We start from the raw sequence: 23,849 nt of genomic DNA on the forward strand, positions 1-23,849 counted from the left end.
GCTAGCGTCATGCTCTACCACACATCTTAAAATAAAGGTTCTTGATTGGTATTGATAGTTCCATGAAGAACCTTTACCTTCCATGGAGTCTTTCCATTGAACAAAAGGTTCTTTATAGAGCAAAAAAAGTTCCTTAGAATATTCCAATATTCCTCACACTAAGAAAAAAACTTGAACTGTTCACAGAAAGTTTTTTTGGGGAACTTTCGGAACCTTTATTTTTATTCTGTGCATTGGCTGGGTTCCATTACATTGAGTCTGATTAGGTGAAAGTGTCTTTCTCTCCTTTTTCCTTGCTTTTTTTTTAGGAATGGAACAGTTTATATTTGTTCTTTAAGTGAGCTTGATACCTCTTGTAGAAGTTTCCAGATCCATCGTCCACAAGACGTTTGATCTGATTCCATACACCCCACTCTTGTGGCCTCCGCTTTACAGTGCCTCTGCCTTTCTGGGGGTGTTTGAGCGTATACGGTCGAATGTGTCAATCCATCTTAGCGCTGATCGACAGCAGGAAGGCTAATGTGGAAAGTTAAAGAAGCTTTTAAAGTAGAGCGGCGTGAGCTTAGAACGAAGGAGTGGAAATATTCAGAGTGTAGACAGGAAATGAACCCAAACCGCTGTACCATCCCAAATCCGTCACAGCTTTGGAGGAAGAATGGATTGCGGTTTTAGCCAGGCAGAGGGAGGAAAAAAATAACTCACCATCGGCTCCGACGGTTAATGCCTCCTGTGACGGCTCAGTTTTTATTTTTTTTTCATTTGCGTACCAGTTAAAAGTGATTTTTGTGATGGCTCAACAGTTAGGTCTCGTTGTTTTCCAAGCAAGAACGTGATACCTTCGGCAGTAGGGACACTTGATCCGCCAGAGGCAATTCTCTCCTGAGTTGAAATGGATACTTTTTTTCTCTCTAAACACAACCTGCTTACCATTTTGCAGTGGCAAACTGCAGTACTTCAGAGAGTAGACATCACCAGCCCGGCTCGGCCCAGCCCCGAGGAGCCATGAATCACATAGAGCTGATTCTGTCAGAGATACACAGCGCATCACCCAACCATGCCAGGAGCATTTTCTTTCTCCCTCTCTCCGTCTCGCTCAATCTTTCTTTCTTTCTCTGTGGCTAATAGGCCTCAGCATGCTCTGCTAATGATGTGTTTGTTCTGTGAGGAGCAATGTAGAAACGGTGGTGAAATCAGGGTTTTGGAAAGTCCCAGCCTGTTCTTATAATCCCTGCAAACGTCGGGTCTGCGGTGGGTGCCCGCCGTTGCCCCCCTCTCAGCCCAGAGCAGGCTAGAGGAGTTTGAATGAGCGTGTGTGTAAGGGTCAGCCAGAGAATAGCAGTAATGAGAGAACATATGTGTATGTACTTATACATATGTGTGTGTGTGCGCGCCCCAGGGGCCTGTGCCAGAGAGAGAGAGGGCGAGGGCCCTAAAAATGAGCTCACTTTCTGCACAGCCTGCCTGCCATAAAAGCAGAACATACTCTGTAAAACTCTTTGCCGATGTGACTCATGAAAATACGCAGGCGCCAAGTGTTTTATTAATTCATTATTGTGTTTGGGAAAATTTTAGGAACACACAGATCCCTTTTCAATCAGTTCCCCTCTTTTCAAATGGCTGCATGAGATTTGGATTTTCCCTGGCTCCCTTTTTTCCCCCCTTTCTTTTCCACTATTTTTCTGCTTTCTATTTCTCTCCCTGTAAAAGTTTTTTTGGGTGTGATTTTGATGTTTTTCTCCACTGTCTCTCTCTCTCTCTCCAGCCGTTCGTCTTTTTTTCTTTTCTTCAGCTTTTTATTTTATTCCCAACATCCTCCTTATGTTGTTTCTTGATGTTCTTACTACTGGCAGAGTCAAAAGTTCAGAAGACTTAGAGTTAATGCAAGCCCTAAAACTTTATAGTGAGAGCCAGCGTGATATTGTATTTCCAGTAGACGATTTTTATTCAGACAATTTTTGTGTGCTGTATTTAATCCAATATGTAGTTCTACTAAACTTTTTTTTAATCGCTGGAACAACTTATTTTCCATCCTGTGATCAATAATCTTTTTTAAAAATTCAAAATAAATCAATTTTAAAATAAATACATAAAAAATAAATAAATAAACAAATACATAAAAACAAATAAATAAATACATTAAAAAATACATTTTAAAAATAAATAAATACATAAAAAATATATATTTATAAATAAATACAAATAAAATGACTAAATACCTTTAATAAATAAAATAAATTATAATAAATAAAAGAAAATGTTGCTCAATAAATAAATACATTTTAAAAGATAAATAATTGTATTTAAAAACATTTAAAAATAAATATAAAAATTATATTAAATTTTAATTAAATACATTTAAAAAATAAATAATTAAATAAATAAAGGAAATAAAAAAGACATTAAAAAGTAAATATATTTAAAAATAAATAAATGCATAGAAAATTCTAAATAAACAAATACATTTAAAACAAATAAATAAATTCATTAAAAAATACATTTTAAAAATACATAAATACATTTAAAAAAAAAAATTATATATATATATAAATAAATAAAAATTCTAAATAAAATGACTAAATACCTTTAATAAATAAAATAAATTATAATAAATAAAAGAAAATGTTGCTAAATAAATAAAAACAAACAAATACATTTTAAAAGATAAATAATTGTATTTAAAAACATTTAAAAATAAATATAAAAATAATTATATTGAAAATTAAATATATTTAAAAATACATCAAAAATACTAAATAAATAAATACATTTTAAAAATAAATTAAAAACTTAAAATAATCTAAATTTTATCTTAATCTGAGAATTAATCTAAGAAAATATTCAAGATTTTTCTTTTGTCGATTGTCTTATATGTTGTCGTCTTAATTGACTGTTTTAGCACATAATGATATCTGATTATATTTTATGCCTTGCAGTGTTTCAAATGAAATAGAAGTCTGGTAACATTCCCGGTGGATATATAACAAATATTTCCTAACCTTGACTGATATGTGTGGAAAACATAATTACGATATCATTTTAGTTCACAGTAACAGTTTCAATTCAGCGAATAGCGCATTTGGCCTGACAGCGAGCGGCTTTACTCTGCTGCAATTGCGAAGAATTTATTCTGTACTGCCTCGGTCTCCAGGGTAAACACGTTGACTACGGCAATGTGTGGTTTTGAATGGTGAGCTCTAAATGATATCTGTTACATATGGAACAGTTCTGAGGGGTCATGGACGGAGCTGGAGCGGGAGGGGGTTTGGGGAAGGGGGGCGATGTGGGCAGGGATGGGTTCGAGGGCACACAGTCACAGATGAAAACCAGACCTGGAGGAAAAGAGAGAGGGGGGGAGGAGATGGCAAGGCCTTGTTGTGGCTGGCTATGGGCGTGTGCCTATCTGCAGAGCTCCTTCCTTAGACGTGGCCACCCTAGCTTGGATGCACATGTGGAAGAGTTTACTGTAATGGAACTCTAAATTAGTGGTGGTTTGAAGCTGCCTGCAGCAGTAGGCTGTAATTAACTGGCTCTGCTGAAAGAAACAGAACCAGAGAGGCTGGAGTGAGTGTGTGTTTGTGTGTGTGTGTGTGTGTTGGGCAGATGTGTATACTGGAACCATAGAGGAAAATGGCACACTGGAAGAAAAAATATTTTTTTAGCATGTATTAATGAATGCTTTTGCTTTTCATTCTTAAAGAAGATTCTGTTTTCGGGTGTTTCTTTGGGTGATATTATGTCCCAGAGATTTTTTTTAAACTTTTTTTCTTTTTGTTTCATGAAGGTCTTTTTAATTATACCTGCATCACTTATTTTTGCTACTTTTTAAAATGCATTTTATGATTTTTTTTTTTTTCAGTCTTAATGGGTTAGTTCACCCAAAATGAAAATTCTGTCTTTAATTACTCACCCTCATGTCGTTCCACACCCGTAAGACCTTCGTTCATCTTCAGAACACAAATTAAGATATTTTTGATAAAATCCGATGGCTCAGTGAAGCCTATATTGACAGCAAGATAATTAACACTTTCAAATGCCCAGAAAGCTACTAAAGATGTATTTAAAACAGTTCATGTGACTACAGTGGTTCAACCTTAATGTTATGAAGCGACGAGAATACTTTTTGTGCACCAAAAAAAACTAAATAACTACTTTATTCAACAATATCTAGTGATGGGCGATTTCAAAACACCGTTTCATGAAGCTTTGAAGCTTTACAAATCTTTTGTTTCGAATCAGTGGTTCAGAGTGCGTTTCAAACTGACAAAGTCACGTGAACCATTAAAATTTCGAAAAGGTTTTGAAACACTTATGACATAACGAAGCCTTGTTTACTGAAATCACATGACTTTGGCAGTTTGATACACGCTCCGAACCTCTGATTCGAAACAAAAGATTTGTAAAGCTTCGAAGCTTCATGAAGCAGTGTTTTGAAATCGCCCATCACTAGATATTGTTGAATAAATTCGTTATTTTGTTTTTTTTGGCGCACAAAAAGTATTCTCGTCGCTTCATAACATTAAGGTTGAACCACTGTAGTCACATGAACTGTTTTAAATATGTCTTTAGTAGTTTTCTGGGCATTGAAAGTGTTAATTGTCTTGCTGGCAATGGAGGCCTCAATGAGCCATCGGATTTTATCAAAAATATTTTAATTTGTGTTTTGAAGATGAACGAAGGTCTTACGGGTGTGGAACGACATGAGGGTGAGTAATTAATGACAGAATTTTCATTTTTGGGTGAACTAACCCTTTAAACTTTAAAAATACATAATAAAAATAGGAATTATTACATTTTTAAAGTGATGATCTAAACAAGAAGTCCATATTTCATTATTTATTGTGTGAAAATTCCAAAATGTTTAAAATGTCGTTTCAACCACAGAATGCTATTAAACACAAGCTGTAACTTGAGATGTGATGGAAATTATATCATGAAAAATTGACAAAAATGACAGAATTTTCCTGTGATGCATGCATATCCACTGTTGGACATTATTAGTAGATAACTTAAACTAATAAGCATGAAAATATGTTTTAAGAGATTCTACAAAAGTGCCCAAGAAACACCCTTGATGTGTGTGTGTGTGTGTGTGTGTGTGTGTGTGTGTGTGTGTGTGTGTGTGTGTGTGTGGAAAGAGGTTTCTTTGGGTTTCATTGTGTGGATTACAGTAGAGCTGTGTGCATCTGTTATGGAAAGAGAGCACAGTATTTCTCTCAAATACTATGTGTTCAGGTGCAAGTGTTTTTATGCGACAGTGAGAAAGAGACTGTATGAATGTGTGTTTTGGAAAGCCCAGGCTTCTTTCCTGGCCAGAGTGCCGCCCCCCTAGTGCCCCCCAGTGCCCGGACTCTGTCACTGAATCAGTCTCCTTTTTTTTTCTCTCTCTCAGCTTGGTCTATGTTTATGCCGAATTCATGAGCACGATTTTTCCCTTGCTTTTTAGCCTGATTCACAAACCACAGCACTTCCAAAAAGCGCTGAATTCTTTGGCTCAGCTCATTTTTCAAAAACCACATTTAAACAACAAGCCGCCAGCACCACCCACTCATAAAAATCACTCAAGGGAGAAGGAACAAAAACTGGAAGGGGACAGCCCAGCATTCACTACTGCAGTGATGAAGATGGGTTTTGTCTTATTGAAAAGCGTGCACAAGAGAGATTTTTTTGAAATCTGTCTTCCAGTGTGAATATGTAAACATTCATAAAACAAGATAAATGTTTTTGAGAATTGAAATGGCATAATATATTAAGACATCAGAAATGTTGCCTTCTTGTTTTAACAGAATTTAGTGAAGATTACAGAGTTTCTGGTTTCATTCTTGACCTTGCCTGTCCATGAAAAGTTAGATAGAATGAATAAAAATCGAGTAGAAATGTGATTGAAAAGATACAGAACAGTTTGGACAAACAAGCTGCCAACTCTTTCAATTCCTCTCCAGCTCTCATCTTCTCAAATGGAGCCCGTGTTGGGGCCTCAGGTCTGTGAGAGGCCGACTGTAGTTGTGCGGGGTTGAGAGACTGGCAGCACAAACAGAGAAGCTCTTTCTTGTGGAGTTTGGGTGGTTTAAATCGTATGGAATAGCCTGGAAACACCACAAACGTCTGGACACCTTTCAAAACGGAGCAGACAAGAGCGCTCTTTTTCTCTGTTTCTCTTCTCCTGCCTCAACCTAACTTTTTCCTTACTACTTTATTATTTTCCTCCCTCCCCTTTATTTAGTTTTTTTTTTTGTGCTCTCTTTCTTTTCCTCCCTCCATTTTACATATCACCCCATCGTTTTCCTTCAGACTCCACCCTCATCTCAAACACACAAGCGCTCTTTTGCGCTAGTTGCTGAGTTGTTGTTAAACTGATGTGAGAAACTCTCAGATTGCTGTTTGTGTGATGTTAGGGATTCTTAAATGATTAGTTCAGCAGCAGGCATTAACATTCTGTTATCATGTATTCATCCTCATGTTATTCCACACCTTAATTTAATTTTAAACAATGTACTAGTCACATGTTCCATGCCATTACAGTGAATAGAACTGAAGCTTCAAAAAGGATGCAAATGATCCATTTGATTTATGCTCTGTATTTTAAGTCTTCTAAAGCCATATTATAGGTTTGTGTGAGGAACATATTTATTAACTGAAGGCCTGGACTCTCTTTAAAGGGTTAGTTCACCCAAAAATGAAAATTCTGTCATTAATTACTCACTCTCATGTCATTCCACACCCGTAAGACCTTCGTTCATCTTCGGAACACAAATTAAAATATGTTTGATAAAATCCGATGGCTCCATTGCCAGAAAGATAATTAACACTTTCAATGCCAGAAAACTACTAAAGACATATTTAAAACAGTTCATATGACTACAGTGGTTCAACCTTAATGTTATGAAGCGACGAGAATACTTTTTGTGCACCAAAAAACCAAAATAACAACTTTATTCAACAGTATCTAGTGAATTCAAAACACTGCTTCATGAAGCTTCGAAGCTTTACGAATCTTTTGTTTCGAATCAGTGGTTCGAAGCATGTATCAAACTGCCAAAGTCACGTGATTTCAGTAAACAAGGCTTCGTTATGTCATAAGTGTTTCGAAACGTTTCGAAATTTCAATGGTTCACGTGACTTTGGCAGTTTGATACGCACTCTGAACCACTGATTCGAAACAAAAGATCCATAAAGCTTCAAAGCTTCATGAAACAGTGTTTTGAAATCGCCCGTCACTAGATATTGTTGAATAAAGTCGTTATTTTGTTTTTTTTGGCACACAAAAAGTATTCTCGTCGCTTCATAACATTAACCACTGAACCACTGTAGTCACGTAAACTGTTTTAAATATTACTTTAGTACCTTTCTGGGCATCTGAAAGTGTTAATTATCTTGCTGTCAATGGAGGCCTCACTGAGCCATCAGATTTTATCAAAAATATCTTAATTTGTGTTCCGAAGATGAACAAAGGTCTTACGGGTGTGGATCGACATTTTAAAGAGTTAAGAGAATTCTGTCATCATTTACTCACCCTTGTGTCGTTCCAAACCTGTAAGACTTTCGTTCATCTTTGGAACACAAATTAAGATATTTTTAATAAAATCGGAGAGATTTCTGTCCCTCCGTTGACAGCTACGCAAGTACCAATTTGACGCTTTAAAAAGTTCATAAAGAGATCGTAAACATCCATATGAATTGAGCAGTTTAGTCCAAATTTTCTGAAGAGACTCGATCGTTTTATATGATGAACAGATTGAATTTAGGCTTTTATTCACATATAAACATTCATCAACTCACACATCAGTTATGATAAACGGAAGCTCAAGCATGTTTGCTTGACACACGAGAACCAATGAGGTTTAATCTCATGTTACACAGCACGTTTGAGCTTCCGCAAGAACCAATGAGGTTTGTTCTCACACTTCAAGCAAGTACGGTTGAGCTTCTGTGTATGTTTGCTAATCAATGGTTATATGTGAAAATAAAAGCCTAAAATCAATCATCTTCATGTAAAGAGATAAAATCACTTACTTAGACTAAACCACTCAGTTCATTTGGATTAGTTTTACGATCTGTTTATGAACTTTTTGAAGTGGTAGTTATGTAGACTGGAGGACAAAAATCTTCCAGATTTCATTAAAAATATATTCATTTGTGTTCCGAAGATGAACTAAAGTGTTACGGGTTTGGAACAGCATGAGGGTGAGTAAACATTTTTTGGGTGAACTAAGCTTTTAGTGAGTTAATGAGTAAACTAAGTGAACAAATCTTTCTTTTGAGTCATTTTTTTCAATTAATCATCTGACTTGAGTCTTGAGTGATTCGTTTTCGAGTTGGACTGGTCCATTTAACCCACTAAGCCAGCGATCCAGTCACAAGTGCTCAAGAGGGAAATTTATCAGTGACTAATGAAAAAACTCAGGTTTGAAACAACATGAAAGTAAGTAAATGTGCATTGTGTGTATGTGGTGCAGCAGCTTGAACTCACTGAACTGTTTTACTACTGTTTATAATTCTTTGAACAAATGCTTAACATACCATATGTGTTTCCTCCTGAAGGTACGTCCTGTCGAACGAGTGAACGCGGAGCCGTGACGCATACTTGAGAAGTTTGCCAACATTGTCACACAGTCCGTTGAAGCACACGACAGGCCCAACCAGCCTTTGGCAAGCAACCGTCGCCATGGCAACCAACCGGGAACGGCAGGTGGGTCACATGACCGGTTTCCCACCTGCTGTCTACCCCTTTGCCTTCAATTCCATTCGGAGCCACTCCCCCTTCGACCTGCTGGCCAATAGTAGCCTGTTTGGACGGTTTGGGGCGGACCTTCCAAAAGAGATGGCAGCGTTGTGTGAGTATTGTACCTTTTCTGCTTTTGTTTATTATATGAATGGAATTAAGTTAATGAAAATGTTTGCATTAGATTCTTACAAAAGAAGGTGTTTCTTCGGGTACTTCTGGAGGCCATTTTTTATTTTTTTACCTTTCTACGTTTGAATGCTATATGAAGGTCTTGGAAACTTTCTAATCGTGCCTTCATCATGCTACTTTTCAAATGCATTTTATATTAAACTAAAAATCAATCATAAAAATATGAGTTTTTACATGGTATAGTGCTTTTTTAAAAATAATATATGTGAAGCAGAATGAATTTTGAAATTTATGGCTGGTATTACGTTCAGTTCAGTCATCTAGAATTGTGGGATTTTGTCATATGTGCAGTATGGATTGTTGGATGCTGCACATTTTGGTTGAAGTAATAGGCTATACATGCAGTGTGTAAAGTATACATAGTATGAGTTGCATGGTACTTCAGAAACATTCTTGTTTTGCTGTGAATAAGTAAGAGGAGAAAGATAACTTTATCAAAAAGCATCAACTCAAAGTGTCCTACAGCTAATGTTCTTGAAGTCTTACAATTTTTTTGCTAGATAGCTAGTTTTGTTCCCTGAAAAAAAGGCATTTCTAACAGGCATTTTTGACCCTGTAGGGAGAAAATGTCTAGCGTTTTATTTCTAGTGTCACAGGGGGCGCTGTTTTACATCCTACTGCAGAAGCAAAGTGTGTGAGAAGATAGAGATACAACAGATGGCAGAGAGAGATGGGAAAAGAGCAATTTAACAGATATTTTATGCTGCAGAAATGCTTTTTGTAGGTTTAATATGTCTTTACAATGCATTTTATAGCATTCCAGAAAAATAGCGGATTTCACAAACCAGCTGTCAGTTTTTCAACAAAAGATATTCTGTTTTTTTTTAGCTGAGGTGTAATACATTCACTGGCTCTTTAGATCCAGAGTGTGTTGCAAGAATGTGAGCAGTCTGTGGATTTTTCTTGTTTAGACAGTAGCTTAGGGGAAAACACAAGCCACAGACATCTGAAATCTCATCTCAAGTCCTGAGGGGAGAATCTGTGATGGGTTTGGATGGCAACAACAAAGCAGAAGACTATGCGTTCCCCCTCCTCAAAACACACACACGCACAGATACACACTACTCGCCGTCTCCTGCTGTGCCTCTTTTACTCCTCTGCAAGTCTGAACAACACTCCAGCCTTTTAGATGTCAATCAGTACCCACCCCCCTACAGCTGCCCACCTAATCCAATAGGTATTTACAGAGAGAGGGAGAAAGAGTGAGCGAGGGAGGGGTGATGGAAGCACCTGGGGATGACGTCCTGGTGCGGTGGAATCCAATAACACACCCTGCTGTGAAAACGCACTGATGGATACACAATAAACAAGCCTTCTCTGTTTCCTGGTCATGAAAATGAGAAACATATTTCGCCTTGCATATGCAGACGGCCTGAAATTGGCTTTGTGGAAAACCTTGCAACCTTAACCTTATTTACATTCTTGTTTTACTTCCAATTTTTAACTTATCCTTCCTCTGAAACGATTTTCCTTTCCACTGATGTCACTTAGGCCACACGGCTTATTGGATATCGTTAACAAATAGCCTTTGCTTTGGCAAATCCACATTCAGTCTTCCTCCTTTTTTTGTATTGAAGGTTTTGGGTCAATACATTTTTTTTTATTTTAAAAGCTTTTATTCAGCAAGGATGCATCCAATGAAGTCCCACCCAATTTTCCTAATCCTACAATCTAAAAAATGCTAGGTTAAAAACAACCCAAGTTGGGTTAATTATGGACAAACCCAGTGATTGGGTTGTTTTGACCCAGCAGTTGGGTTAAATGTTTGACCCAACCTGCTGGGTAGTTTTATTTAACTCAACTATTTTTTAAAAAGTACTATATTGCTCGTTTAAAATGAACCCAAAATATGTTGGAATTAAATTAACATTAATTAATAATTTTTATAAATGAACATTTAATCATAAGTTTAATAAATATTTTAAGCCAGCCATATAGTCATTTTTTAATCAATAGTTGAGTTAAATAAAACTATCCAGCAGGCTGGGTCAAAACAACACAATCGCTGGGTTTGTCCATATTTAACCCAACTTGGTTTGTTTTTAACCCAGCATTTCTTTAGAGTGTAGTTTTACTCTGAATTAGAACGACAAATGGTAACTCACAGTGACTTTTAAAAAGGCAAATGTAACTCATTTTTAAACTGGAAACAATTTCTGCCTCCCTCTGGTCGTTTGCATATCCAAAAGCACATCGGTCCCTAAGCAATGCCAGGAATTAGGGTGAGAGTCAAGACCACAGAGGCCCTAATTTGCTTTTGGGTATGCCGTTTGACATTCTTTTTAGACAGGCATGTCACAAGTTGTTTTACTGAGCCATTCTCATCCCTGGCTCTGAGACGAGGGGAAACAAAGGCAGACGAGCAATCGGCTCGGTGCTGTTTTTGCAGGAGTTGGTTTAACAGGCCTCTTCATTGTTGTCAGAGCTGTCTGTCGGCTAGACTGCAAAAATTCCCAGCTCATAAAGGTCCAACATACTGAAGGCCCTGTCTTTGAGTGCATCTGTGTGTTAGTCCTGCATTCTTCCATAGGCCGGTGTGTATAATTTCCCAGAGAAGATAGTCATGCTTTGGCCAACTTCAGATAGGTGTGTTCAAGCAGATATGCTCGCTGACAGGTTCAAGCACCTTCCGAAGATGTGCAGTTGGCATAGAGCTCAGAGAAATACTTCTTGACAGCTGACATTGATATAACCTATTTTTTTTTAACAAATATATTTTTCACAGTTTTTAACTTTTTTGTGCAGTAACACAATGATGAAGTCAGTGATGTATGTATATTTACATTTATGCATTTGACAGATATGCATTCCCTGGCAATCGAACCCATGACCTTAGCTATGCTAATAGGGCAGATTCCGTTACCAGTCGTGGGTGGGGCTTCTCCCCACTCGTACGTAAGTGTAGGGGGAAATCTGGAACTGCTCGTATGGAGAGACTGTTTATGGTTTATGGGGATTATAAAAAAAGAGTGGGTGGATTTTTACTATTATAGGCTGGTTGTTTACACATACTGTGGACACAAAACTGTGTTCAAATTGTGCATAATAGGTCCCCTTTAATAATGCAGTTCTTTGGGGTCAGGGTCAGGTATCCGGTTGGTGTCAGGTGAATACAGCCTAATTATATAGGGCTTTCTTAAGATTTATTAGTTGACAAGTCGTTCAGGAATACACTGACTAGTCTGATTTTTTTTCAACCCTACACCAAGAAGTATTCCTGGTCCTGCATGGTAATTTTGGTTCTCTCTAGCTGTTTTTTAGCATGCTGTTCTTTTTTTTTATTATCATATAACACAAAGGTTTCTTTCTCCTACTCAAAGCTTTTGGGGGTGAAATGTCCATCTGTGGAGCTCTGCCGTTGTTTTGACACAAAGTGTGTAAAGCAGCTGTGCACGTGGGGTCACCGGTCACCGTGTGCGAGTCTCCGTGTGGGAGTCTTACGTGCCGGCCTGCAGAAGCCGCTATCAGTTGATCCCTGTCATTATCGGAGCTCTTCAAACAAACAGTTGGAAGCCCATTACCAGCACTTACCGTGTGATAGCATCTCAACTGAGCCCTCAAACGCTCCTGAAACCTTTTACCAATCAGGGGAGGAGGCCTTGCTCCAAGCCGCCAAGAGGGATGTTTTGAAAGGCTGCTTGGTCATTTCCTTTAACCAGACGGAGACCGTGTGGCTCTAATCTAATACTCCTGTTAGGGCCGTGCACAGTCCAGCTGTCTCTCTCGCTCTTTTGCTGCACATATCAATGATATTAGTTCCCTTTTGGCTTGCGAGCTTGAGTTTTTATTGTTGCGACCAGGGCCAAGTTGTTGTGTGAAGGCATTTGTATTGTATAAAAAAGAACAGCGTGCTTGTTCCAGCTTGTCATCGAGAGAAAGGCAAACATTTTGTTGTTCGCTGCCCCCGCAGGAATAGATCAGTACAGTCACACACTTTCACACAGTAAACGCATAAATATGTGCAGCCTACTTACTGCAGTGTAATAGTGCTTTTGTGCACGGTTATATAATTGAGACCATATCTGGTGACGTATTTGCGTATGACAAACTGATTCAAAAGCTCTGGGAGATGTTAGATTGAAACATTATATGACAAGCACTCATTTTAGGGTTGCACAATAAATCAAATATGATTCCAGCTGCAGTGCTTAGTGAAGTGATGATTACAGCATTCCATGTTTCTTTTATTTTTTTATTTGTGACCTGATTTTTGCTGAGTTTGAGCGTTTTAACCAATCACAGACGTGTTTTGTGCACATGAATGCAGCAGCCAGTTCGAGACGTTTAAATTAGTATATAATCCTTTCAATATTGGTCTTCATGAACAAATGTTTTGCAGTAAGATCTGTTTTACCTTATTTTGCTTTAGTACCAAAGCAAGAAGACTTGATTTTTTGCCACTCACTTGCAATGTAGATGCTGTAACACCTAAAGGGTTAGTTCACCCAAAAATGAAAATTCTGTCATTTATTACTCACCCTCATGTCGTTCCACACCCGTAAGACTTACGTTCATCTTCGGAACACAAATTAAGATATTTTTAATAAAATCCGATGGCTCAGTGAGGCCTCCATTGCCAGCAAGACAATTAACACTTTCAATGCCCAGAAAGCTACTAAAGACATATTTAAAACAGTTCATGTGACTACAGTGGTTCAACCTTAATGTTATGAAGTGACGAGAATACTTTTTGTGCGCCAAAAAAACAAAATAACGACTTTATTCAACAATATCTAGTGATGGGCGATTTCAAAACACTGCTTCATGAGGCTTTATGAATCTTTTATTTCGAATCAGTGGTCACGTGATTTCAATAAACGAGGCTTAGTTACGTCATAAGTGTTTCGAAACGTTTAGAAATTTCAATGGTTCACCACTGGGGGGCGATGTCACTGAAATCATGTGACTTTGGCAGTTTGATACACGCTCTGAACCACCGATTCGAAACAAAAGATTCATAAAGCTTCATGAAGCAGTGTTTTGAAATCACCCATCACTAGATATTGTTGAATAAAGTTATTTTGTTTTTTGGCGCACAAAAAGTATTCTCGTCACTTCATAACATTAAGGTTGAACCACTGTAGTCACATGAACTGTTTTAAATATGTCTGGGCATTGAAAGTGTTAATTATCTTGCTGGCAATGCAGGCCTCACTGAGCCATTGGATTTGATCAAAAATATCTTAATTTGTGTTCTGAAGATGAACGAAGGTCTTACAGATGTGGAACGACATGAGGGTGAGTAATAAATGACAGAATTTTCATTTTTGGGTGAACTAACCCTTTAATGTACTCTGCAATAAAACAAGGTGTAGATATGGTGTAAATTAGAACTGGATTTACATTCCAGTAGCTTTTTTTTATGATAATGGGAGAATTTTCCAGCATTATCACTTTGCTCGCTTTTTGTTTATAATTTTATCACAATTTTATTAATTATTTCTTTCTGATATAGTGAAACAGCAAACAGCAAAATTAATTTTTTATTATTAAAATTATTATTTTTATAATTAATTTTTTTAATTAATCTAACAGCACCTAATTTTTTTAAAGCAAATTTTATTAATTATGTAATTGCCAGTAAATTAATATCAATCACTAAATTAAAAATTGTGATTATAATGTCATGGGAAATAATTAACAATTACAATTTTTATCCTAATCGGGCAGCCCTAAGTGATCACACGTAGAATAAAGGATCATTGAAAGGGAGATGTTTAGAAAAGAGGAAAATAATGAGTCTATGTCATTAAAAGGCCAAGGCACAAGCACTACATTGTATCGGATTATTTATTTACAGAAACATTTTCCCGTCAAAGTGTTGGCTTTCCATCGCAGCTGGCATGGGTTTGTGTGCAAGAGGGATCAAAATGAAATGAGAGCAATGCGTGTGTCTGAACCATTCTCCGTTTCCTCAGAGATTCCACCATCTTTCATCTCCGCCTCTGCTTTCCTGCCAGGTTCCTCTCCGTTCCTTCACTCATCACCATCAGTACTTACTTCTACTGTAAACAGTCAGAGATTGAGAAGTTCTGGTGGATGGATCAGTTATCTAAGGGTCTTATTATTCTTATTGTGCATTTTACAATACATTGTTTTTGTTGTTTGATGGTTTGACCTTTAAAGTGTAGTTTGGCTGGAAGCAGATGAAGTTGGCCATGAAAGATGATGGAGAAGGCAACATCAAATGGTATTCTCAGTGCATTTTACTATCTTAATATGGTATGTTTTCTGACTGAAACAAAATATTCAAAGTGGAAAAAAATGTAGGCCGGGACTTGATTTTATCCATTGGGAATTGATTGGATCATGGACATTGAGTGTTTTGTACCAGAATGGCGCCAGGATTGAATACAAGTTTGCAGTTGAGTGTGGGATACTCCCTTTCTGAAACATGATTGACATTTACTTTTGAGGACATGGAGGCGGAAGGTCAAGGTGACTCACAAGAGCATCTAAATGTATCCCAATGATAACATTTCTTTTTCAAATCTTGTCTTTTTTGGCTATTATTCACTTGTTTTCATAGATTTGATCTTGAATATAAGTAGATTTTGTCTTACTGATCTGGCAGATTTTTCACTTGTTTTTGACTTGTGTGTTTATAATTTAAAGTGCCAGTGCAGTAAGACAAAATACATTTAAGTTAAAGGGGTGGTTGATTATGATTTCACTTTTTTAACTTTAGTTAGTGTGTAATGTTGCTGTTTGAGCATAAACAACATCTGCAAAGTTACGACACTCAAAGTTCAATGCAAAGGGAGATATTTTCTTTTACAGAAATCGCTTTTTAAGGACTACAACAAGCTTCTTCCCAGGTTAGCGACATCACAAACCCCAACATTTACATAAACCCTGCCCCCGGGAACACGCAACAAAGGGGGTGAGGCCATGTTGGGCTGCTTTAGAGAAGAGGAAGAGTTGTTGTTGTTACCATGCCGTCATTTTACGCTGGACTGCTTCACAAACGAGGGTCAATTCAACGCTGGATTTGCACAAAATAGATTAACATGACGGCTCATGCTAGTCAATGAGTTGAATCAACTCCACAGCAACTACATAAATTTATCCACTAACCATTCAGAAATGTCCAGTTTCATTCTAAAAGTTGTAACTTCTTCCTGAGTCTCTCCATCAGTGTCCGACTCCGGTTTGAACAATGTAAGGCTGAACACCGTTACTGACAATCATCATTTTGGCTGCGTGAGATTCTCCAGCTTTGTTGTTGTTGAGCTGTTAAAGCTCCGCCCTCTTTTGGAAAGGGGGCCGGGAGCAGCAGCTCATTTGCATTTAAAGGGACACACACAAAAACGGCGTGTTTTTGCTCACACCCAAATAGGGGCAAATTTGACAAGCTATAATAAATGATCTGTGAGGTATTTTGAGCTGAAACTTTACAGACACATTCTGGGGACACCAGAGACTTATATTACATCTTGTGAAAGGGGCATTATAGGCCCTTTAAAGATTAATTTTCTGAAAATAAATCCTAATAATAATATGCAGTTTTGCATCACATGTAAAGTAATAAGTAATTTTTGCAATGTTAATGTTATTACTGTTATAACACTAAGTTGCATATGATTAGCAGGATTTTTGAAAGGCGGTAGTGCCTACTAGAAGTAGCCTAAAACAATGCCTAAATATCTATTTGGCTGTTGGCTAACATTATTTTCCTTACCTGTGTGACCTAGGTGATTTTGGCCAGGTTACAAAGACACACACACACACACACACACACACAGAGAGAGAGAGAGAGGCATCTATCTATTTATCTATCTATCTATCTATGTGTGTGTTTTTTTTTTGTTGAGTAACATGCACTGATGTACAGAGGAGTGCTTCAGTGTTTTGTTGTCTGTCATTGATAGGGGATGGTTCTGCTTTTTTATTCTCTAGTATTCTGTCTTTATTGCTGTAATCACATATGCAATGCAGGGCCCTTTGTGTAAAAGGGGATTCATGAAGCCTTTGTTAATATTTTGGCCACAACCGACTCCCACACATGTCTGTTTTTTGGAGAGTTGGCGTAACCGCAGCCCGAGTGGGAGTCAGGAGTGGCCTCTCTCTGCCAGGTCATTAAGAGCTCAGTTTGGGAATTTTGCAAATTGTTCACAAATGGAATCTCAGCTCAACTGACTCTATCCCGAAAATCCGGTGGATTACTTTCCTCCCCTCTGCCCCTTCTATACTCCTCCACTCCTATGTGGATTTCCTTCCTTGATCCCACCGTTCCAAGGAGACAGACTATAGCGGAGGTGAGAGACGGTGTGTTAGGTTGAGGCACAGAGTGTGAGCGAGCATTGAAAGGTAAAGAGTGCACTGGCATTTTAGCATGATGACAGATGAAGATAAAGAGACTAGCGTTGAGAGGGGGTGGAGCTTCACTGTTTGCAACAGGCAGGACTGGGCACGTGCAGTATGAGGATTCTGCCATGGCGACCGGGCATGGGAGGGGCTTCCTAGTGGATGTAGGGAGGGAACTTGTCCAAAGGGGTGTGGCCTAAAAGTCAGGGGGAGGAGTGGGTAACTTTTTGCCAGTTAAGATCATAACTACAAAACATGTGGTTTCCAGTTTTGAATACCTCATGTCAAAAGTCATGAGAATGCTAAAGAAGCAACAGTACTGGCATGCCAAGAGAGAGAAAGAAATGGCGGGGGGTGGGGGAAAGAAAGAGGCACAGAGATAGAGCAAAGGCTTGTTTGAGAGATGGCCAAGTTTGATAAGTTTGTGAAAAGTTTTACTGTTTCTTTTTTATGCGGTGCAGAACACGAGGAGGCTGAGTGAGGACTGGAACAGCCTGTCTTCTAACTCTGTTTTCCCCTCTGGTCTGGTCTTCAAGTGACACTTCCAGATTCTCGAGGAGATGTATTGTGTGTACGAGTAAGATGTCAGGACAAGATTACATGTCTCCTCAGAGCCAAACATGTGTACGATATTGCTTGAGGTGGACGCCATGATGAATGTCCGAGTGGTGGTTGGGATGGGAGTTTTGAAACTGAGGCAGTACTGGTGAATATTTTTAAGCCTCAAGCTATTCATGATTTTAAAATAGTTACAGTTCAGTCACGCTACTTTGTTAGAAACTTTGTACATTAAAATAAAAAAAGGATTAGTGTTTTTTTAAATATTAACTTAAACTTTTATTAACTTTAAGCATTTAAAATGCGGCAATGAGATTTAAATCAGTGAATAATTTTTTAATCCATTCATTTGCATGATCAGATGTGAGCTGATTCATTAGAAATTTGTCTGTATGTGTGTATATATATATATATATATATATATATATATATATAATTATTTTAGTAAATTTTTGCAAATTTTGGAATTATTTATTTATTTTATTTTATTTTATTTTTATTTTATTTATTTATTTAATATTTTATTTTATTTAACTTAATTTAATATTTCATTTATTTTATTTAACTTAATTTGGAACTATTGTTTTTTTTTTTTTAATTATTTTATTCATTTATTTTAACAAGATTTGGGATTATTATTATAAATAATAATAATTACAAAATTTTGGAGCTTTTATGTCATTACTGAAAATGTAGTTATGTTAGCATATTGCTAATTTTACATAATTACTCCCCTGAACATGGTGTTTGCGCCTACAGTCGCTCATATGCCGGGAATTCTGGAATGTGTCAGTGTGTTTAAACATGCATACTTTTGCATAAGACATGCTGTTGAAATTGATTGTTGTAAAGTGTTTTGTGTGTGCCAAAGGTGTGTTTCATGACTCAAAATGTGCATTTGAATGGTATGTGTATGTGTGTCAACATCTGCATGTTTCCTGAGGGAGCTACAAGGACTAGTTGTGGTAATCTGAGGCGTGCGTGTGCAGACGGAGCTGAAATGAAGTGGTGTTCTGTGTCTCTGTCATCGCCGGCAATCTGTCTGAACAGATCCACACACAGAAACACATGACTCTCTGTTGCTTGCACAAACTTCCTGAGCTGTATAACATGGTACACAGGTTTAAAAAACTAGCAGAATAGGCAATGCATGCTCAATCAATCCTTCGTATAAACATTTCATGCCCCAGGGGAGATTTTCTTGCTCAGAGGTTGTTCTTTCATAGCTCAGGAGACATAATGGAGTTAATTATGTTTCGTTTAAAGGGATAGTTCTCCCAAAATGAATAATCTGTCATCATTTACTCACCCTCATGTTGTTCCAAATCTGTTTGACTATATTTCTTCTGTAAAACACAAAAGATGATATTTAGAATTTTAATTTTGGTTTAAAATGCACTTAATATTCAGTAATATTATCGATTTGACTGCACTGACACTATTGGATGAGAATAATTGAGCTGAATAATGAAACTATTGTCTTTCTAGAGCTGCTTTACAGCTGAAATTGTATTCGTTTCATAATTTAAAGGGTTAGTTCACCCAAAAATGTGCGAATAAAAGCCTAAATTCAATCTGTTCATTATATAAATTGATCGTGTCTCTTCAGAAAATTTGGACTAAACTGCTCAATTCATATGGATTAGTTTTACGGTCTCTTTATGTGGTAGTTGTGTAGCTGTCAATGGAGGGACAGAAATCGCTCAGATATCATTCAAAATATCTTCATTTGTGTTCCAAAGATGAACAAAAGTGTTACGGGTTTGGAACGACATGAAGGTGAGCAAATGATGACAGAATTTTCATTTTTGGGTGAACTATCCCTTTAAGAACTTTGTAACAATAATACTGTTATTGTTTTTTACTGTGAAGCTGCTTGTTCTTGTTTATTACTGTGAAGCTGCTTTAAAACAATATAAAGCACTATATAAATAAATTGGACTTGACTAGAAAGTCAGTGGTTTCCAAAAAACATTGACTTTCATTGTATGAACAAAAAGAGACATTTTTCAAAATATTTCCTACAGAAGAAAGTCATACAGGTTTGTTATGACATGGTGGGTGAACTATCCCTTTAAATCACAGATGTCCTAAAATAGCTTGTAAATACAAATAGACACAAGTAGAACATAAAAGGTTTTGAAAGGATTTTTTCCTCTAGATAAATATCTAAGAAGCAGTAGGCTTAATTTGCTCTCCATTTAATCTCGTCGCTGTCTAGGAGAAACAGTTGAGATGTTAAAGAGATCTCCTTTGTGATTTTTTTTCATTCCTTTGAGGCCACACACAGGCAAACCAGTCCTGGCTAATATCTCTAATGCATTGTGTCTGCTATCTGAGGTCCACATCAGTGAGTCATGCGGCTGTTAAACCTGATTCTGACGCTTAGTTTGGTGACAGGACGCCTGAGATCGGCTCATCTGGTGCGGCTCGTCTGGCCTGGAAAGCAGAGATGACAGGGAGCCAGCTAAGTGAGATGGATCTCTAGCAGTTCTGGGTCTGTTTGTCATCGGAGTTTTGTCACATGACAGGAAGGAGGGAATGGTGGGGGAGAGAGAGAGAGAAGTATGGAAGAGCCAGGCCTTTAAGACAGAGCAAAAACAAAACTGTCTTTAAAGATGTTCCTCTGGGTTGTTTAAAAACTGTAGCAGGGTTGGATGAGTATAAGTTTGAAAACAGAAGGAAAAGGAGGGAAAACGAGGGAGTGGAGGTGGTGGAGAGTGATGGAGAATAGCTTGAGCTCCAGAGAGAGAGAAAGAGAGGGAGGGAGAGCAGGATAAGTTGGGGGAAAGTTAGTGGCCCAGTGGGGATTTCTTCTGGAGTTCAACCTCCTTGGCTGGGGAAGGGAGGGAGGGGGAGGAACTTGGGTCAGCACTATGAAGTTGGATTAAATGTCCAAGTCAACTCTTTTTTTTCACTCTCAGAATACACGGAACAGTTTCTAACAAAAGATTTTCAGCGGGAGAGAAGAAATTGCAGAGTTAGAACAGTTTATGTCTCTGAATGACAATATGCAGGCACTTTTATCCATGAGGGAAAAAAAACAATCAGTTTATCACAGAGGATCCGACAATATTAGCAGCACCACAATATCGAATTTCAACAGTAAGAAGTGTAGCTGTGGAAAAAGTTGAGAATGAAGAGGACAAAACTTGTGGTTTGAAACTGAAGGAAAAGTCTGTGGTCATCAGGATAATTTTATATACATCATTCATCTAGGACTACATAAAAATGCCCAAATACATTGTTTTTGTTTAATTAAAGTGAAACACAAGCTTTAACATAGGTTCAAAAATGAAAATGTGAAAGTAGTAGCTTTAACTTAAAGCAAAAAAAAAGAGAGAATTTTAAGAGAAGCAACACTGCATAAGAAATTAATATTAAAATATATTTTCAGAGAGTATATCTTAAATTAAGCTATTTTTAAATATATTTATTAAATTTAATTATATTTAAAATAAGAAAAACATTATAATTAACCCATATATTTTGTTAGATGTCAGCATTATAATAAAAATAAATAAATGTTGATATTATATAGATACACTACCATTCAAAACTTGATAATGTTACAAAATAGCTCTATTTTAAATAATTACTGTTCTTTTGAACTTTCTAGTTATCAAAGGATCCTGAAAAATCTATCACGGTTTCCACAAAAATATTGAGCAGCACGACTGTTTTTAACATTAATAATCGGACGTGTTTCTTGAGCAGCAAATCAGCATATTAGAATGATTTCTGAAGGATCATGTGACTGAAGACTGGAGTAATGATTCAGCTTTACATCACAGGAATAAATCACATTTTAAAATATATTAAAATAAAAAACAGTTATTTTAAATTGTAATAATATTTCACAATATTACTGTTTTTACTGTTTTTTTTTTATCAAATAAATGGAGCAATTGGTGAGCATAACAGACTTTCAAAAACATTAAAAAAAATCTTACTGACCCTAAACTTTTGAATGGTGGAGTATTTTTTTTTTTAGAAAATACGTCTATAATTAGGTGAAATGTTTTTTTTAAGCCTAAACATCAATAAATTTTGTTTAAAATAAGGTTTTAAAAATGTGATGAGGTCAAACAAATATGCAGTTATTAATATCTTAATATGCAGTAATGCTTCTCAAGTAAACTGATCCTTTTTTTGAGGATTTTTAGATATTTTACTGAAAGTTTGGCTCCATCTTAAAGATGTGTTAGATTTTATTAGAATTCACAGCTTCCTCCTTCCACCATTGTACTTGTTGATCTGTTCTTTTGTTTGTTCTTTTGTCACCCTCAGCCTTTATGACACAACAATTACATGAAGAACCTCAGTGTTACAATTGATATACTTTACTGTCTGCTCAAACAAAAGGGCCATTAAAGTGCCCTACTCTCTCTCTCTCTCCCCCCCCCCACTCATATTCTCCTCCTCTCTCTCCCTCACTCTCTCACTCTTTCTTCCTGTCTGTGTCTATGAGGGTCGCCTAAAGAAAATAAATGAGAACCATAACAAAGTCAAGAGCCACAAGATCAATAAACAGCCTAATGAATACCATTCTCTGCGCATGCCCCGACGTGCTCCGAGAAGGACTCTTTGTTTCTTTGTAAGTGTGAAAACGCAAAGGGGGTTTGGGAAAATGAAAAGCAGAATTCCACAGAGTGGGAGATTGTGAGTGTATTTGGAAGGAAGGGCAGTATGTGTTTATAGAGAGCTCGACCAGCAGCGCAGATTGACAGGAAATGGTGTCTTTTCTTAGGCGGCTGGGCCGTACCACTAGCAGCGGGCCGACGGGGGTGGGGAGGGGGGTGAAGATGGATGAGGCAAGGCCGAGACGCAGGCACCTCTGTTGCTCCTGGCATTGTGTTCAGCTGTTTGCTTGACTTGAACCCTGGTATGGCTCCGTCCACTCCCCAGCTGTTCACTCATTGAAAGCCATTGGCACTGACACTGGCAGAGCTATTTATTTCATTGGGCTTTTTTTTTTTTTTTCAGGTCGTGTAGTGCTGATTGCCTGTGTGTTGTGGAGGTATATGTGGTTTATTAGGGGTAGGGGGAGTAATTTGGACTTTGTAATTTGTGGGGGTGATTGACAAGAACTTGTTGAATTGACTGGTAATCTAGTATTTGTGCACCAAACCCAATGGTCATGGTCATGAAAACCTGAAAAAAAATTAATTTTCATTTCCCGACCTGGAAGAGTTTCTAATTGTGCTCTTCCCTAAAGTATTTACGCGGCTAGATATTATGTGGAGTAAAATTTGCCGCAAATCACCACAGTAACATCTTATTGGTGTACAAATGGCTTCAATATTGCTTGCTTGTAGAATCTTGGTATCTGACATACAAATGGAAATCGATCCCAGCAATCTATTAAATGATTCTTAACAGCTTGAAAGGTCATGCAAAAAAAAAGGTCATTAGTCAAAGTAGTGTGGGAGCCCTGAATAGTCAGTGTAGAAGCCATTTGAATTTGTACTTGAATGAAAACAAGGCTAAGAGGAATAGAAGTAATTTTATTTGATAGGTTGTACTGTATGGTTACATCTAATTGAGTTGTTTTAATTGCATATATTTAATTTATTAGATGATATGTCATATTTTAAAAATATATTTTCAATTACTTATTTATTTTAATTAATATTAAATTATACTTATTAAAATATAATTTATTTATTTGTTTACTATTTAGGACAGGAATGGTTAACTGGAAAAAAGACAGTGAATCAATTGGTAGTCTCTGATTTGCTGGTGTACTGCCAAACCCTGTATGGTCCCGTCTAATTGTGTTTTTTATTAAATATATTTAATTTATTTAAATATATAATATTTGAAAAATATATTTTTTCTATTATTATTATTATTATTATGTTGCTGTTTTAGATTGTATATATTAAATTTATTTATTAGAGATGCACCGTTATATTGGCCAATAATCTGTATCGGCCGCTAAAAGCAAATTTTCACACTATCGGCTATTGGCCGATATATCCTGTCAATCAAAAAAGGGCAGGAAAATGCACTGAATTTGTACTTTGTGTACAGAAAATGCTAAGAAACCAGTTTGATGTTCAATATTAAT

At 37.0% G+C, this 23,849-nt stretch overlaps 1 protein-coding gene across 1 annotated transcript in view; it reads left to right on the forward strand.

The window, feature by feature from the left end:
- Nucleotides 1-23,849, forward strand: part of rarga (retinoic acid receptor gamma a) — a 57,828-nt gene that overhangs the window by 7,679 nt on the left and 26,300 nt on the right. Inside the window, exon 2 of the mRNA XM_051879616.1 lies at nt 8,539-8,831. Within this exon, the coding sequence (XP_051735576.1) occupies nt 8,663-8,831 (169 nt within the window). The 5' untranslated portion in view covers nt 8,539-8,662. The remainder of the gene's footprint in view (nt 1-8,538; nt 8,832-23,849) is intronic.

Source organism: Ctenopharyngodon idella, chromosome 22 (assembly GCF_019924925.1).
Source record: "Ctenopharyngodon idella isolate HZGC_01 chromosome 22, HZGC01, whole genome shotgun sequence".
NCBI classification, from domain to species: Eukaryota; Metazoa; Chordata; class Actinopteri; order Cypriniformes; family Xenocyprididae; genus Ctenopharyngodon; species Ctenopharyngodon idella.